The sequence below is a fragment of the Sphaerodactylus townsendi genome, linkage group LG01, assembly GCF_021028975.2.
Source record: "Sphaerodactylus townsendi isolate TG3544 linkage group LG01, MPM_Stown_v2.3, whole genome shotgun sequence".
NCBI lineage: Eukaryota > Metazoa > Chordata > Lepidosauria > Squamata > Sphaerodactylidae > Sphaerodactylus > Sphaerodactylus townsendi.
This window is the reverse complement of record NC_059425.1, coordinates 44,042,629-44,058,488: the sequence shown is the minus strand read 5'-3', so window position 1 is coordinate 44,058,488 and position 15,860 is coordinate 44,042,629. Positions and strand designations below refer to the sequence as shown.

The 15,860-nt window shown below is 39.5% G+C and overlaps 1 protein-coding gene across 6 annotated transcripts in view; it reads right to left on the bottom strand.

The window, feature by feature from the left end:
* Positions 1-3,479: 3,479 nt before the first annotated feature.
* ENTPD6 (ectonucleoside triphosphate diphosphohydrolase 6) overlaps positions 3,480-15,860 on the bottom strand; it is a 47,200-nt gene continuing 34,819 nt past the window's right edge. For 3 of the 6 annotated variants that reach the window (XM_048519556.1, XM_048519574.1, XM_048519565.1), the window contains exons 9-15: positions 14,052-14,116; positions 12,279-12,380; positions 10,471-10,611; positions 9,195-9,251; positions 8,928-9,040; positions 7,297-7,432; positions 3,480-3,974 (exon numbers count right to left, since the gene is read on the bottom strand). In XM_048519556.1, the coding sequence (XP_048375513.1) occupies positions 7,343-7,432; positions 8,928-9,040; positions 9,195-9,251; positions 10,471-10,611; positions 12,279-12,380; positions 14,052-14,116 (568 nt within the window). In that variant the 3' untranslated portion in view covers positions 3,480-3,974; positions 7,297-7,342. The remainder of the gene's footprint in view (positions 3,975-7,296; positions 7,433-8,927; positions 9,041-9,194; positions 9,252-10,470; positions 10,612-12,278; positions 12,381-14,051; positions 14,117-15,860) is intronic. The other 3 variants (XM_048519582.1, XM_048519591.1, XM_048519599.1) reach the window with 3 other exon arrangements.

The window sequence follows — 15,860 nt, the reverse complement described above, 5'->3', positions numbered from 1 at the left end:
ACTGGATTCCAATAGGGCTTTCTTTGTGATAAGTGGAGTGAGGACCGATAACTGCATAAGCACATATTCTTGACTAGTATAATGGAGAACGTTTGATGTGGAGGTTAAATGTTAGCATACGCAAGATTTGCGAGTTGTAGTGGGACCAAGCGCACATTCTGTTACAGAGTTCCACCTCCCGTGGCAAGCAGATGACTTTCAAGTAATAAGCTCCCATTGTGGTGGGAGAGTGGGCAGGTTAGAAATAAAATAAAAAATCCCTGGATAGGCTAAAACTGTTTCTACATTGGCATTTACTAACACTACACTGATATTCAGCATGACAGCTAAAGGTAAAGGTAGTCCCCTGTGCAAGCACTGGGTCACTACTGGCTCTTGGGGTGATGTCTGAAAGTAAAATTCTGCTTGGTAGAAAACCAAAAAATTTATGATGGACAGAGTGCTGAACTTATACTGGGATTATCTGTTATGGAATAACCAGACAGCCATGAAACACTCTCGGTGGTCTTGGAGAGATCGTCTTTTACCTGAACGTAAGCCATTCTACAGGACTGTGGCGACAATAACTGCATTTATGTTACCCAGAGGAAGGGCGGATACAAGCGTTGTAATAAAATAAACAAAATGGCACTTGTGTAATTTCATGCTATAGAACTCGTAGTTCATATCTCTACTTCAATCCAAGCATCATAAATAGGAATTTATTAAATTGTTTTTTGAATGTTGAGTATACATTTATACCTGCCACTTCAAGAGATAAGCCAATGACAATCAAATACTGTACAAAGTTTCGCTATTTAATTAATTTCCATAGTCAAGAGAGTTTGGGCTTATAACAAGCCAGATCTTTTAGGTACCAAAAAGACGAAATACAAAAGCCTGTAGATAAGATACTTCATACTGTAAGATGAAATGCTTCATTAAGTTGTATGGACAGAATGAGATCACATCATTAGACTATTAAACAACCTGTGGTCTTTCCTTTCCTTTTTCCATACAAGTTCTCTGTGCAGTACACTAATTGAGCCATGGTACAAAGAATGAATGGGGACAGGCTGTAGCCCAGTGGTAGAACAACTGCTTTTCAAACAGAAGATCCCAGGTCCAATCTATGGTATCTCCAGTTAACAAGACCAAATAGGAGGTTGTCAGGGGGATGTTATCTAGGTGATTGAGATGCATTCCCAGAACCATGTAACTGCTTAAAATAACAAACCAATGCCACTAGAAAGATATATGTAACCAGCCTGCTATATGTATCCACTGCCATCTGTGCATTGTTTCCTTGATCTTTACTTTATGGCTTCACGTGCTTTGCAGACAACTAGGCTTCCTCGGTACCTCTGTCCCATGAGAACTATGTTACATCCATTATCTCATAGGGCAGGAAGCAAGGTGGCTTTCTCTTGCTATCTGCTGCCGACCTTGGGATGCCTTAGCTCTAAAGACTGTTTTTCACAACCTCTTGGGAAACCAGGTGTGGGGCTTTCAATGGGGGATAAAGGGGACTGTGGATGCCAACTTCATTGGAACTGGCTTTGCCAAGTATGGTGCTTTGATACCTCTTCAATAAGTGCTATTGATCAATACTTCAGAATCCATTTATTGACTTAAGGTTCCAAAACCTAACAGAGGTGATGTGAAAGACCCCCACCCAAGATACTGGACATCCTTACCAGTCAGAGTAGTCAATACTGACCTTGACAGACCCCCAGTTAAGTGTAAGGTTGTGGTTTGAGGTGTGTTTTTCTGTTCAGCCAGTTTGGCCTTGGAGCATTCCTCCGCCTGGGCTCTTTGCCCAGGATAGCCGTGTTAGTTAACCTTGCTGTCTGCGCTTATCATATATGTTTGAAGCTTGCCTTTTTTCTGTCATGGGAATTCTAGCTGGGAGTTCGGGGAGGAGCCGTTTTGCCCGTAAAAGAGGCACCCAGGCTAGGGAGAGCTCAGAATCTGCATTGCGTGTTTGTGTATCATGAAGTTCATTGAAATAAAGAACTCTTCAAAGTTACTTGATTTCTGGTCCTTCGAGGTTCCTTACATTAAGACTCAGTAGAACGCTGGGTCCCTGTTTCTAAGTACATACTGCCCTGCTTCCTGCTTTGTCTTTCAAAAGACTGCAGTTTTCTGTAATCCATGCTTAGTGCAATGATGATACATTCATTTATTTTAAAAATTAAGACAATGCCCATAAGGTTGTACTCCAGAAACACTATTGCAAATGAAGTTCTCCTGGATAGACCAGGAAGCTGTGTGAACATACAAATTCCTTATACAATTCACATTCACATCATGATTAGGATTTGCAGATTATCAACAAGAAAAATCACATTTTTCTAGTCAAACCTTCATGTGACTTCAGAATATTTAGAAAGATCACAGTACAGAAATGCACAGTGTGAGAGAAGAACAAGAGGGAGTTTTCCAATCCAGTATGGTGCCACTTTGGTGCAGTGTATATTCTACAGCTGCAAATACACATGAAGGCATCAGGTGGCAGACAGGTAAATGAGTTCATGAAATTTTACTTAATCCTCACATTCATTTTCCAGGTGGGTAATACATTCCACAAAACAAGCTCTGCCATGCCTCAGAATTTCACTAATCCAGGACTGATGTTAGTTTTGCTGTGCCCAGATTAAGTTGCACTTGATCCTCTTGACATTTCATACTTTAAAAAAACTGCTTATGCAATTTAACTTATTAATGTTTTAAGATAACTTCGGTAAAAAAAAAAAAGGTTCACTGTGCCACACACTGTGTGGAATTAAGCATGTGGTGTTGGATCACACATATAAAACTTACTCATTCTGATTATGAGAGGTGGAAATGGACTCCGTCTTGTAACCTGGACAACTTGGAATTAACCGGGATAACCTGGCCATAGTTATTTTGCTTATGACTTTACGTCCATAACCCACTACGCTGAATTATGTTCTGATTTTCTGAACCAAGACTACACAGAGATGCCAGTCCTCCTTCAGTCCTTTCCCTTTGATATTTGAATGGGATACAAGTGGGCCCGCCACTTGACCCCCTTAAAATTCTATTTATTTTGTTACCACAAACAGCCTTCCAAACCCTACAGATTTCAAACCTAATCATAGAATCTTGAAATTGTTGCAGAAGTCACTGATACGTTAGGATGTCTGGTTGAGTTATTTTTTTGTAACAAAGAGGCTATATTTATAGGGACTGACATTTACAAGGATTTCTACAAAAGACTTGCATCCCAATCTCTGATGTCTATTTACAATATTGCTATCACCACCCACAGGAACAGCTAAGTCAAACATAGTTCCATTGTGGTTAAAAATTTAAGCCTGCATATGGTCTCCAAAATAACCTAGTGTCCAACAGTACAGTCATAAGCATGTATAATCAGACATAAAGCCTACAGAGCTCAATGGGACTTACTCCTAGTATGTGTGTTTAGGAGTGCAGCCCCAATCATATAACCAACAAAGAACAGACAAGTTGACTTTTGAAGGCAATCTCAATATTTATCATAACAATTTGACCAAGCAAAAGAATGCACTTCGCAACACACAACTGCTCCTTACCAAACATGCAAATTTTTACAATCAAAGACAGGCATGAAACCCCTGAATACCCAAAAATATGCAAAATTAAAATAAATCTTGGAGTGAGTGTCTGACGCTAGTTCAGTATTTGGCAGCAAGAGCAGAGAACACCATCTAAAACTGAAGTGTTTCTCTCACAGATTACAAGTTGGAAGATATAAATTCTCACCATCAGTCACAGAATGCCCACATTCAACTAGTTTGACTTTTAATTTGCTGCTCACGATTTTGGTTCCAGCTACAACGGCTCACTCTTTTGAGCAATACTCAAAAAAAAAAAAAAGCAGTATGATCCAAATCACCAAACTTGAGGCACATGAGTTTCTCGATGAAAGAAAGAGGTCCCACAAGTCTCATACAGTTTTGGAGTAGAAGCTAAGAAACTGGCAACACCTAAAAAGAGAAAAAGATGTGGTAGCACACAAGAAAGTTAATGGAAGGTGAAAGTATAACATAACCAAATTCTACAGAGATCCCACTACAACAGTATGAGCAGTGTTCTGGTAGTTGTCATTATGTTCCTCAGCACTGCACTTTTTTGTCCTCTGACATGAAGCCATAGTTGTCTTAAAGGAGCTGGGTGTTCTAAGATGCAAGAATATTAGAGAAGGGAACGCAGAAGTCAGAGATGTAGGTTTGAGGACAATCTAGGAATGGTCCATAGCTAAGGCGAACCTGAAAGAGTGTAGGAGGCTCAGCTGCAAATTGCTGAGAACAGCGAGGAGGGAGTGTCCCGAGGTCTAGCTGTCATCCTAAGTGAACTGGGGGAAAGAGAGAATGATTGCAACTGTTATAAGTGACAGTAGTGGTTATTTAAGTAGGCCCAGACTGGTTCTAAAGGAGGTATCCCTGTAAATGCCAACACAATCCTTTGGATGGCCTAGTATATTATATTTATATTCATGTCACTTCTTGCCTTCCAGTTAAATTAATTTGGTTTTACTATTCTAGAAATTGCCTATTTTTTGCTGTCTAGTTAGAAGATTCAACATGGCCCCATAGCCAAAGGTTCTCAAGGTGCACTGCAAAGGCTAGTGTGTTAGTGGGAACGAATGGACTGCGTGTTTAAAAAACTAGCACTATTAATGCATTTGTTATTTAACTTAAATTTTAACCTAAAGTAGGAAGCAATTGAGCTGGAGGCAATTAATATAATTCAATATGGTGACAGAAACAATAGTGCCCTTGAACTGTCTGATTTAATTACTGCAAGCTGTAAATTAAAATATACCGTTACAAGGTATTTGCAGAGGCAGGCAATGGCAAACCACCTCTGAATGTCCCTTGCCTTGAAAACCCTAGGAAGTTGGATGTGACTTGATGGCAAATAAAAAAAAAAGTGGGTGGGGAAAAATGGAATGGTTACAAAATGCAGTATGGTATCAAGTTCGAGTGTTTTCCAGAAATATAGTCTGTGTTAGCCCAATCTTGCTGTTTTATGATCAGTAGATAGGTTTTTAAAAGCCTGATTTATTGAAGTAAGTCACATGTTGGGAGTGTTGTGGGATTTCTGGGCTGTATGGCCGTGTCCCAGTAACATTTTCTGCTGATGTTTCCCTGCATCTGTGGCAGCCACAGATACAGGCGAAACGTCAGGAGAAAATGCTACTGGAACATGGCAAACACCCGGAAATCCCACAACAATCCAGTGATTCCAGCCATGAAAGCCTTCAACAGTACAAGTCACATGTTCTTTATAAAGCTACTAGACATGCTGGATGAGCTCAACTGTACTTGTAGGCGATGCTGGCACTCCATAAGACCCATTCCTAACTCCATAATCAATTCACAGAAAATCATTCTAGTGCTATCTATTGCAATGGTTCCCAGTCTTTTCTTACTTACATACCCCTTGGCAACCTATTTCCCTAAAATTGTACCCCCACATTAGCAAACCCATTACATAATTTTTTTCCAGCAACCCCAAACACTCTGGTGTGTACCCTAGGTTGGGAACCACTGCACTACTGGATTGACAGATTCTGGTGGGTATTTGGACACGACCTGTGACAGCAAACATTAGGAGAGCAGCTAAAACTGGAGAGGTCTGATGCAAAAGAGAGATGGAAGCAATGTAAATATTCTGTATGTTCAGTTCAGCAGTGTGCAGTTTCCATGAAACAATGACAGCCGTAACTAGATACAATTACATATCCATTACTAAAGCAAACAGCTTATATGTTGTATCTGAAGAATGGCTTTAACTATGATGAACCAGACAAACTACCAGTTGTAAAACATAACAAGGATGGACATCAGCACATGTGGTATGTCATTATTGAGGAAAGAATGTGAAAACATTCATAAGTCTGCAAAGAGGTGTCAAAGGTTATCATGTGATCCTATGTTGCAGATTCTGCCACTCAGTCCTGGCAAACAGTTTCCATTGCAAAAGAAATGGTATGGAAACACTGCCAGCTACCTCACGTATAAGCCTGCATGTGAATCAAGTAAAGATTCTTTTGAGTGCTTTCTTGACAGGATTTCACCTCTCACACAATGTGCCTGCGCTTCCAACACTGACTGAAGTAAGGACAAAAAGTTATCTTAGAGATAAGCAGGTTTTCTTTAGTGAGATTTGATAGGAACAAGGCTGGGAGATAGAGATACTACTAACCCACACTGCTGGCACTCTTTCATACTGCATGGCCAAAATATTACCACAGCGCTGAATGGTTATAAGGAACAGTCTTCTGCCAAAAGAACAGCAGCATTTTTTTCAGCGTGACCAGCTCCAAAAGAGTGGGGCTGGAAACCTGAAAACAAGGAATTGATTCTTTTTATGTTTGGTGATGAACCTAGTCCCAATAATCTATTTAATATTATTAGGTATGTGTAAGATGCTGATGAAGCATTCAGACAGTACCGTAATCTTGTCATGTCATAAACATGATTTGAGAATGTAGCTGCAATTGCCATGGTAATAGAAGCAAGACTAGAGAAGGTGACCAGCATCATATGTTTAACTCCTGAGGATGGCTCTCTATGAGGATCAAAAAATCCCCTACAAGAGAACCACCCAGGCCTAAAGTAGATGCTTCTGCAAACCTAAACACTTAAAAGGGGGTGTGTGTGATTTACTCTCCCCTCCCCATGGTTGCTTACTGCAACCCAAAATTGAACCCATCATAAGATGGACATGTAGGGGGAACCAGGAAAACTCATGGGGGGGTGGGGGGAAGCAGCAGAGTAAACAAGGGGACTGGAGAGAAAAACAAAATAGCAGGACATGGGACATGGACAATATATACCCAACTAAACATTCCCTTCTCACTGGACAGTGTGTAACATACTTCTCTCTGTGATACACCTCTGAAGATGCCAGCCACAGATGCAGCCGAAATGTTAGGAATGAGATCTACCAGACCACGGCCATACAGCTCAGAAAACCCACCACAACCAAAATAGCAGGAGTTTGAGTGATGGTGAGATGGAAAAGTACAGAGGATGAAAGACAGACAGATGGGAATGTAGGCAGGCAGGCAAAGCTGGAATAAGAAAAGTTGGAAAGGGTACCTGGGAGTCTTCACATGTCCTCAGTTTGTAATATCTTAATAATGAAAATCAGTTATTTTTAAATTATACGGACTAAGCTTTAGAGATTTCTTAGAAGTACCTGAAACATACTTTTATGTAAAATTTCACTAAATGCAGACGTTCTTGTAGATTCTGAATATTATCCACATTTTCACCTCTCATTTACACGCTTATTTACCTCTGCACTTTTGTCTTTTAGGTTTAGCTTTTTTGCTGCTGAACAATCAATATTGCAGTTTGCTAAGTGAATCCATGTAGCGAAGAGTAGCTCCCAGAGCCCAGCCAATTTCAATGTTGTTGATTTTTCGGACAAGCTGCAATGAAAAGTAGACAGGAAAATTGGAAATGCAGATGTTTCTCATGGATGTTTCACATATTAATCACTTGATTTATCTGTATTTCACGGCTGTGTGTGAAAGGACTCCATTAGAAAAGTATTCTGTCAGAAAAGATACTGGAATGCTATTTGTTGTGTTGTATCTATGGCCCCTTTACACATGCAAATCAGTCATAACTTGATTTTGTAGTCATCAAGTGATCAACAAGTATGTACGAACTAGTCCTCTGTATAATATAAACCAGGGTTTTTTTAGTGCACACGGTAAATCATCAAAAATTTAGCTTCCACAGACTCTCACATTTCATTATGGGAAATGAAAGCATTGAGAGCTTATAAACAAAAACAGATCAGAATAAATTTAGCAGCTCTCATGATTACTTATCCTATATTATTTTGATTTGTAATTTCAGAGATGCATACACATACAGGTATGGAACTAGTTACCTCTGGCCCAGGGATCTCCACAGGCACCATGACACCCACCAACATATTTCCTGGTACCTGCTAAGTGTTTTCAAAAAGTGGATGGGCTTTTTCCACCAAGACTCCTGACTGACTGTGCAGATATTTTAAAACATTGCTTTGATGGCAGCTGCCACCACATCACAAGGATCTTCACTGTATGACTGAAGGTAAAATAATTTTGTGTCTGGCTTTATCTTCCGTAACAGCTGTTTTGTGGAAGCCATTTTGTGACTACACCTACCACACTGTGTTAGAAGTCCAGAGGTGCCCACAGGATCAAAAAGTTTGGAGAATCCCAGAGGCGTATCTAGGGTGGGACAGACAGGGCACATGCTCTGGATGCCACTTGAAAGGGCTGCCCTCAGCCATCCAGTCCCCTCCCTGCCAAGAATTCTGCTTTGCCCTGAATGAGTCCAGCTGTAATTGTGGGCTCCATCTCCGAAGTCCATGTGGCCTGGTTGTGTCCAGGTTTAAACTGCAGGCTCTCCCTACAAATTCACGGGGACTTCAGAGGAACAGTCTGCAGTTCAATTCTGGGCATGAGCTGGCTGGATCCAGTGTTCAACCGCAGGCTGCACCTTTGAAGCTGGTGTGGACTTTGGAGGCGTGGGTTCTGGAGGTAGGGAACACAGTTGAATGCTGGACTGCCCAAGATGCAGGAGAGGGAGGGAGAAAAAAGAGGGGTTCTCCATGCTTGCCCTAGGTGCTGTTTTCCATAGGTATGCCTCTGGGGAAACCTGCAGTAGTCATTATTCCCTACTACCTGTCCCTGCTAAAAGTTCCCTGTCTGCCTCTTCTACTGTCCATATACAGAGGCTTTCTTGTCTCTCCCCTTGCCACAAGATACCAATACACAGAAAACTCAAAGAGTGTGAATATATTTGCAAGGGAAAAATATGATGCTTTGTAGAATCTGGAGGATTTCAATGCATTTTGTTGACCTTCCTTGCTACAGAACCCTGATGCTTGTTTTCACACCGAGTACATCAATTAAGAGCAATTACCTTAAGATTGTGGCTCTTTGGAAAGCCCAGTTTTTGCAAGAGCAAACTGATATAGGTAAGATCCATGCAGAGGAATGGATGCTGTTCTTGATGTGCTTCCATGTTGCCACATGCTTCAGGAGAACAAAAAAGAAACAGATTACATACTCAATAACACTATTTCGTTCTTGGCAGGCAGAGGGCAAAGGCCTTCCACTGGACTACAACTTTGCCATCAACCTGCCTAGCCCATCTGATGAAAGCAAACAAGTAGGAAGAAGGACCCACCATTATTTGCAGCTGTTTCAAAGTCACTGACAGTCAGAGTCCCGCCTTCTTCCTTATCTAGAAAGAAAAAGGCTATTCTGACTGGGAGGTGGAAGACATTGACAGCATAAAAAGTTGTACATATTTATTCAAATAGTACTTAGAAGGCTTCGGTATTTAACTCTGAGGGTGAGATGTACCACTACAGACTGCAGATGGGGGACTCTCACTGTTAAGTGTTTTTCCATGCAAGATTCCCTACATACAAGGCTAAGCTAGAACCTTCCTAGTATTTGTCCTCCTGAATGACACAGAGGGAATATTTCTTTTTACTGAAGTACATTCTATCACGTAAGTACAATCTAGCACACGAGCCTCCACCAGCAGTCTAAAGTGGTGTAGGCCAAACACAGATGTACTGCTTCAGTCAAGGACGTGTGGTGCAATTATTTGAGTAGTAAGATCTGTTGCCTGCACAACTCACATTAGTTGTGGCGCCCTGTTCTAACCTGTATCAAAATGGGGTGGGGGAAGAGGGAACAGCGGCAAGGATCAAAGCACCCAACATTCTTCAACTGTGGGGCTGTGAAGTACTCAAACAAACAGCTATCTGGAAATATGCTGGTGCTTCCAAGGATGACAGGGAATGAAGCACCAGTGTTTGTTATCTAGAAGAGATGCTACAAAACACCACACTGTAGTGTAGCGTTCAGTTTGACAGTGTGGAGAGAGACTGTATCTTGAGGACCCCTAGTGGGGACAGAGGATTCTAATATTCTCCACTGTAGTCTGAGGTGATAAGGGTGGTGATGAACTGCAAGGAGCGCAAATAAAAGCACCAAATAAAGTCCTTGGACAACAGTGTTAAGACATACACTAAATTTTCAGTTTTGCAGGAAGTCAGCTGGAGATCCAGGAAACTTAGGAAATCTTAGGAAGTTAGTTACAGAACTGACTTTAAAGACAGAAGATCTGCAGGTCCAACACCCTGTACTGGAGGCAGAATATTTCATACAAGAAACACTCTTAATCAAGTTAGCTAGTATCATTCTGGTAACAATACAATTCTAGTAAAAGAGCAAATAACCAAAATGTACAGTTACAGAGACACTTGGAAATGAACATACAAGATCTAGTATCAAGTAAACACTCTAATTTCAGTCAGCCATCTTGGCTGTTAACTTTAAATCGTTTCCTAAAACTCTAGTAAATTCTACAGAAAAATTATTGTCATGATAATTGAAACCCCAGTTTCTTAAACCATTCATATCACAAATAATACCAAAAGCAAGTTTACCTATTAAACCAAAATTTGTAGCCAAGTCATAATAATAGGAAAAAGGATAAAATTCTATGTCCTTTACTTCAGGTTTCTTGTGAACCTTCCGTTTGAGTATTTTTGCTACTTTATTCAAACAGGATTCATAGACAGGCTTTCCTAAAAGAAATTAAGAATATCACCAGTAATAATCCAGTGTTAGTAATTACATTCAAGTATGTAAGAAGCATTTGCTATTAGCAAATAAATTTAGATTACAATTCAAGATGAAAAATGGAAATGGAGCCAGTAATATTCAACAGGTTGGCATGAAATCTTAATCTAAATAAACTGCCCTTTTTAAAGTGCTGAATATTAAATATCTTCAGTCAAAAGCAAATGAAAATGCTGAGAGTTCAGCAATTTCAAGAATTAGGGGCCATTTTTATAAGCCTTATAAGTTTAGAGTGATCCAGGCATGAAGAAAATTATTCAAATTATTTGAAAATCGCATTTCAGGTTAAGGAATAATGAAGTGATTACTGCAGATAATTCATAAAGATCACTACAATAAGACACACTGAAACAAACCAAGTACTACAGTGACAAAAAAAGGCATTTCCAAATCCATGTACCACCCCCTCCCCAGCCAAGTCAAGTAATATAAACACATATATGATTTAACACCAAGTATCCTACTGTGCAGTATTCAGTTATTTTTAATTGCAACATCTATGCAACATTTTTTATTAAAAGACCTGGCATAAAGATCTAAAGCTTGCTTAGGTCTGCTCAGTGTCTGGATGCAAGATTGCCTAAAAAAATACTATTTTCACTGAAATGAGTTGCAAGGAAGACAGCATTTTGGATCAAGGAATGAACCCACCTATAACTCTGGTGAAATTTTGTATCAATAGAAAATAGGGTTGTCATGCCCACACCAGAAGCACAGATTCCCCTGCCCCCGGCTTTCATCTGCTGCTGCCACTAGGAAAAATAATCTTAAACAATCTTTCAAAAAATTATCATAGCACTTCTGGAGATTCCTAGAGTGTGACATCACTTTTCAATTTTTCCTTGAACTGATGTCATGCTGTTGCTGACAGTGCCCCTCATGACCTCCCCTGGTCTCCTGTTGATTGCCTGACAACCTGAAAAAAGCCATGTTGTATCAAAGTGCTGCAGAACAATAAATAACTAGTACATGTTTGCTACAGGTAGGATGTGTGTATTCTGTTTAGAAAATCTGAGCTCTGACACAAACTTGTATGCAAATCAAGTATCTCTTTTACTTTGTATGATGTATTTGGTTTCTGTAAAACAGAGGCCCCTTCTGCACATTACCAATAAAACCAAAAGCAAATGTGCCAAATTAAGAGGCACTTGCAGAATAATACACTTTCAATCCACTTTCAATGCACTTTGCAGCTGGATTTTACTGTGCGGAATAGCAAAATCCACTTGCAAACAATTGTGAAAGTGGACTGAAAGTGCATTATTCTGCATGTGCGGAAGGGTCCAGACAAACAAGAACTACAGCAGGGGACTGAGGTTCCATCCCATCTGGCATTTCCAATGCATTTTCAGGCAGCTCCTCACACTATAAGATCTAGAGACTGGCTTCTCAAAATGGGGAAAAAAAACCCGCCCCAATAATGTAGAATGTTGTATACACACAGTCCTGACTATAGGAAAAAGAACTTGTGGAAACTATTTCAGTTATGAAATCTCTCTTATTACCATATTTAAATATAATCAGACCCCTACTGGAAGAACTTCTCCAAGTTAATTGACATACCAAATGAAAATAAAGAATACCAAATTAAGAGGCAACCAGGTTACTATACCTGCCTTCTGCCCTTTAATTTTATACAGTATCTTGGCATGCTCCCATTCACCCTGAAAATCAGGTGATGAACAGGGACTTGTCAATTCTTCACCTTCCTTCACTGTAACAGGAATAAAGAAATCAAATCATATGGGAATCTTGTGTCCCACTGCTACTGTCTTATCCTAACAGGACTAGCATTTTCTAGTACCATTACTTCAATTATTTCAATATAATTATAAAGGATGGACAATGCTCAGTTTATAAGAGCATAGACACAGTGCTCCAATATGTACCTAGAGATGTAAGATTTCTGGAAGTTTTCAAACCATGAGGGAAAAATCCGCCCCTTCTTTCCTCAGAAATAAAAATAGACACTTTGAGGAATTGAAATATATAGAATTTTAATTTTCTTATCAAGCCCAAACTTTTTTTTACTAATTTAAAAACATTTTTCTAACATAATTAGCATATAAAATCATACTATTTGTCCTATTATTTGTCCTATTAATGGGGAGCTAGAAATGTCTTTGTTTCCTATAAGAAAAATCACAAATATAACCAATAGTGTAAAAAGTGCAAACTTCTGCACCCTGTGCTACCTTAGTATATGTATATTAATTTTTTCCCATCTGAGAAGTGGGGGGAAACAATTTCTGTAGTAAAACTAAAGAAAGTATTATTTGAGCAGAAACATTCTCATTTGATCTCCTAGGCAGAAGTACTGCCAACATCTAAAACTCATCCTTAAAAAAAATCAAAGGAGTCAAAGTCCTTCACAACCAGGTATCTACACTCTAGCGTAGGCAACAGGGGTGCCCCTCTCCCAGATTCTCCTCTTTATTCAAATGAGACCTGGGTGTTTACATCCTGAATGCCTTACAGATATCAGTTCTTTTGTTTTGCCATGAGTCAAGTGTTTGTTTAGTAAGACTTTCCTAGCTGTTTGAGTTTTATTTTGACAATGTTGCTGCTTAAATTCTACAGTGTAAACCTTTGTCTTTTGATGTAACTGGATGGTTGCGGATCAGTTTTAATTGATATTTACTTGGTAGTTATATTTTATGTTTTTCATAGACAATGCAATCCATACGTTTTATAAATAGAGACATTACAACAGAGTGATAATTTACACAAATTATATTTGAGATATATTCACTACTTCATGCCAAATGTCAGTATATCATGGGATAAAAATCCCATACATATCAGTTTTGGTGGCCAAAATCATCAAGTTTCACAGATAAGCTACAAATTTTCACATAAACTTGAACTATTTTTTTGATCTCTCCAATCACCCCTTTAGGGATTTGTAATCTCACACCAGTTCTGAGGAATTTTACAGATTATCATGAGTGAAGGGCTCTGTCTCTCCAGATCATTATGCACTAATCCCCTGGATCTTTAATTTTTGGAAAGCCTCACAAGGTGTTTTTTTTACCCCACTATGTTTATACTGTTGCTTTTTCTGAGGATGTTTTATACTCCAGGTACTTTTTATTAACAGAAAGAACACTGTCAGTAGTAAATGGCTGTGTTACAGCAACACTATTTACTAAAATGAGGGTAACTTATTTTCCCCAAGGGGAAAAATGCTTTAAATGCATGATTTCAAGAAAGAACCACCAGAGATGAGCTCTTTGCCTCAAGTGGTTAGTAAACAATTATACTTCATATTTCAGAACGTGTTATATTTAGCACTCTCTCAATACCTTGGGCTAAGTTACAAGCATAAAACAAAAACCCCATCAGAAAGATAAAGGTAAAATACCCCAAGTTTAAAAATACTTACAGGCTTGTCCCTGAATTGCTCCTAACACTGCCAGCCTTGCCATTCTTAACCCAAGGCCCAAGTAACTGGAGAAGCAAGAAAAAGGAAAATCAAAAGACTATACTCTTAGGGCGACACAACAATTTTTTAAGGTAGACCACACCATTGGTCAAAGAGTGTTTAAAGCCATACAGATGCTAGAGTTGCCAGCTCTGCGTTGAGAAATACCTGGAGCAGACTATTTACTGTTCTATGAAATCTGAACTAATAAACTAATTTACTGCTTTAACAACATAAAACTCATCCTTTATTACTTACTTAGCATATAAAATTGCAATATTTAAATGCTCTTTCAGTTTTCTTCAAGCACAATTGAAATATACCCTATTAATTGAGAGAAAACTGCAAGCTGGTGCACCCTCTGCTATTTTAGAATGTGTACCTTAATTCTGGCTACCTGGTTAGGGAGTTCTGACTTTCTGCCTCACTTCCTTCTGAGCAATAAACTATTGGTTGCCCAATCTGTGGAGATGCCTGTCACTGCAGGAGAGGTGGAAAGGTCAATCATGAGGAAAGTGTCAGGTCAAAAAGACAACAGAAAACATTCAACAACTGGGAAGCAATGAAATCCCTGCGTGCTTCTCTCATGAAGGTTATGTATCCTTCTAAGTACAGGAAAGTATTCTGTGTTTAAGAGCTGTGCATGTATACGCACACCTTATCTTTAAAAGCATTTCACACATTCTAAAAGACAAAATATGTCCTAGGAGATTTTTTTATTAGTCCCCCAAATTTCCAATTTTTCCATTGAGAAAAACAGGTCTTGGGGAAAAATGTGATAAACCTACCCTGTCAAGCAGAAAAATAATCACCCTGACTCCTCACCCCCCCCCCCAGAACAACTGTATGCTGAAAATGTGACTACTAAAGGTTTTTTATATTTTATATTATCTACATCAGAGAGGCCCCTTCCACACATGCAGAATAATGCACATTCAATCCACTTTCAATGCACTTCGCAGCTGGATTATACTGTGAGAAACAGCAAAATCCACTTGCAAACAACTGTGAAAGTGGATTGAAAGTGGATTATTCTGCATGTGTGGAAGGGGCCAGAGGCTGCCCTATATATATCTGACTTGTTTTCACACGATGTGATTTAAGGAAAAACAGTAAGATGGTACATCAAATTATAAACCTGTGGTGAAATTTGCTCTGGTTTTTAATTCATTACCCGATACAGACTGCATAAAATTGGCACTGGGCACTATGGCACTGAGCCAGACAGGGGCTAAATATACAACATCAGTGTATGCCCTGCACTTACTGCTCTAAAGATGTCCTGGCATATGGAAGAAGGAAAAGCCACTGAGTCAGTTTTATTGCATTTGGCAGTAGTGTCTTCTGCATCAGGTTTAAAGCATTTTGATTGTAATAATCATAGCATGCCCTTGAAGTAGCAAGAAGCATAGCATGCCCTTGAAGTCAAAAGAAGAATTAGAAAAACAGGAGACACAGGGCATGCATTCTATGTACAGATTGCACAGGAACTTGCTGTGAATTTAAATTCTTCTCCGATGCTTCAAATTCTCTGGGGTAGCAGAGGGCAGTTTGAAAGAGCATCCACAGCCCCCAGTTCAGCAGAATTCAGTTTGCACAATACATAGTGATATTCCTGATCCAGTTGGCAGTAGTGCCAATCCACACTCTGTAGCCCCAGTTGACTGTAGCCCCAGTTGGCAGTAGTGCCAATCCACATTCTACCCAGGAACAGTTCATACAGCTTAGGATGGCATAGTTAGTTCCTCCCTGCTAACTACAACCTTTACA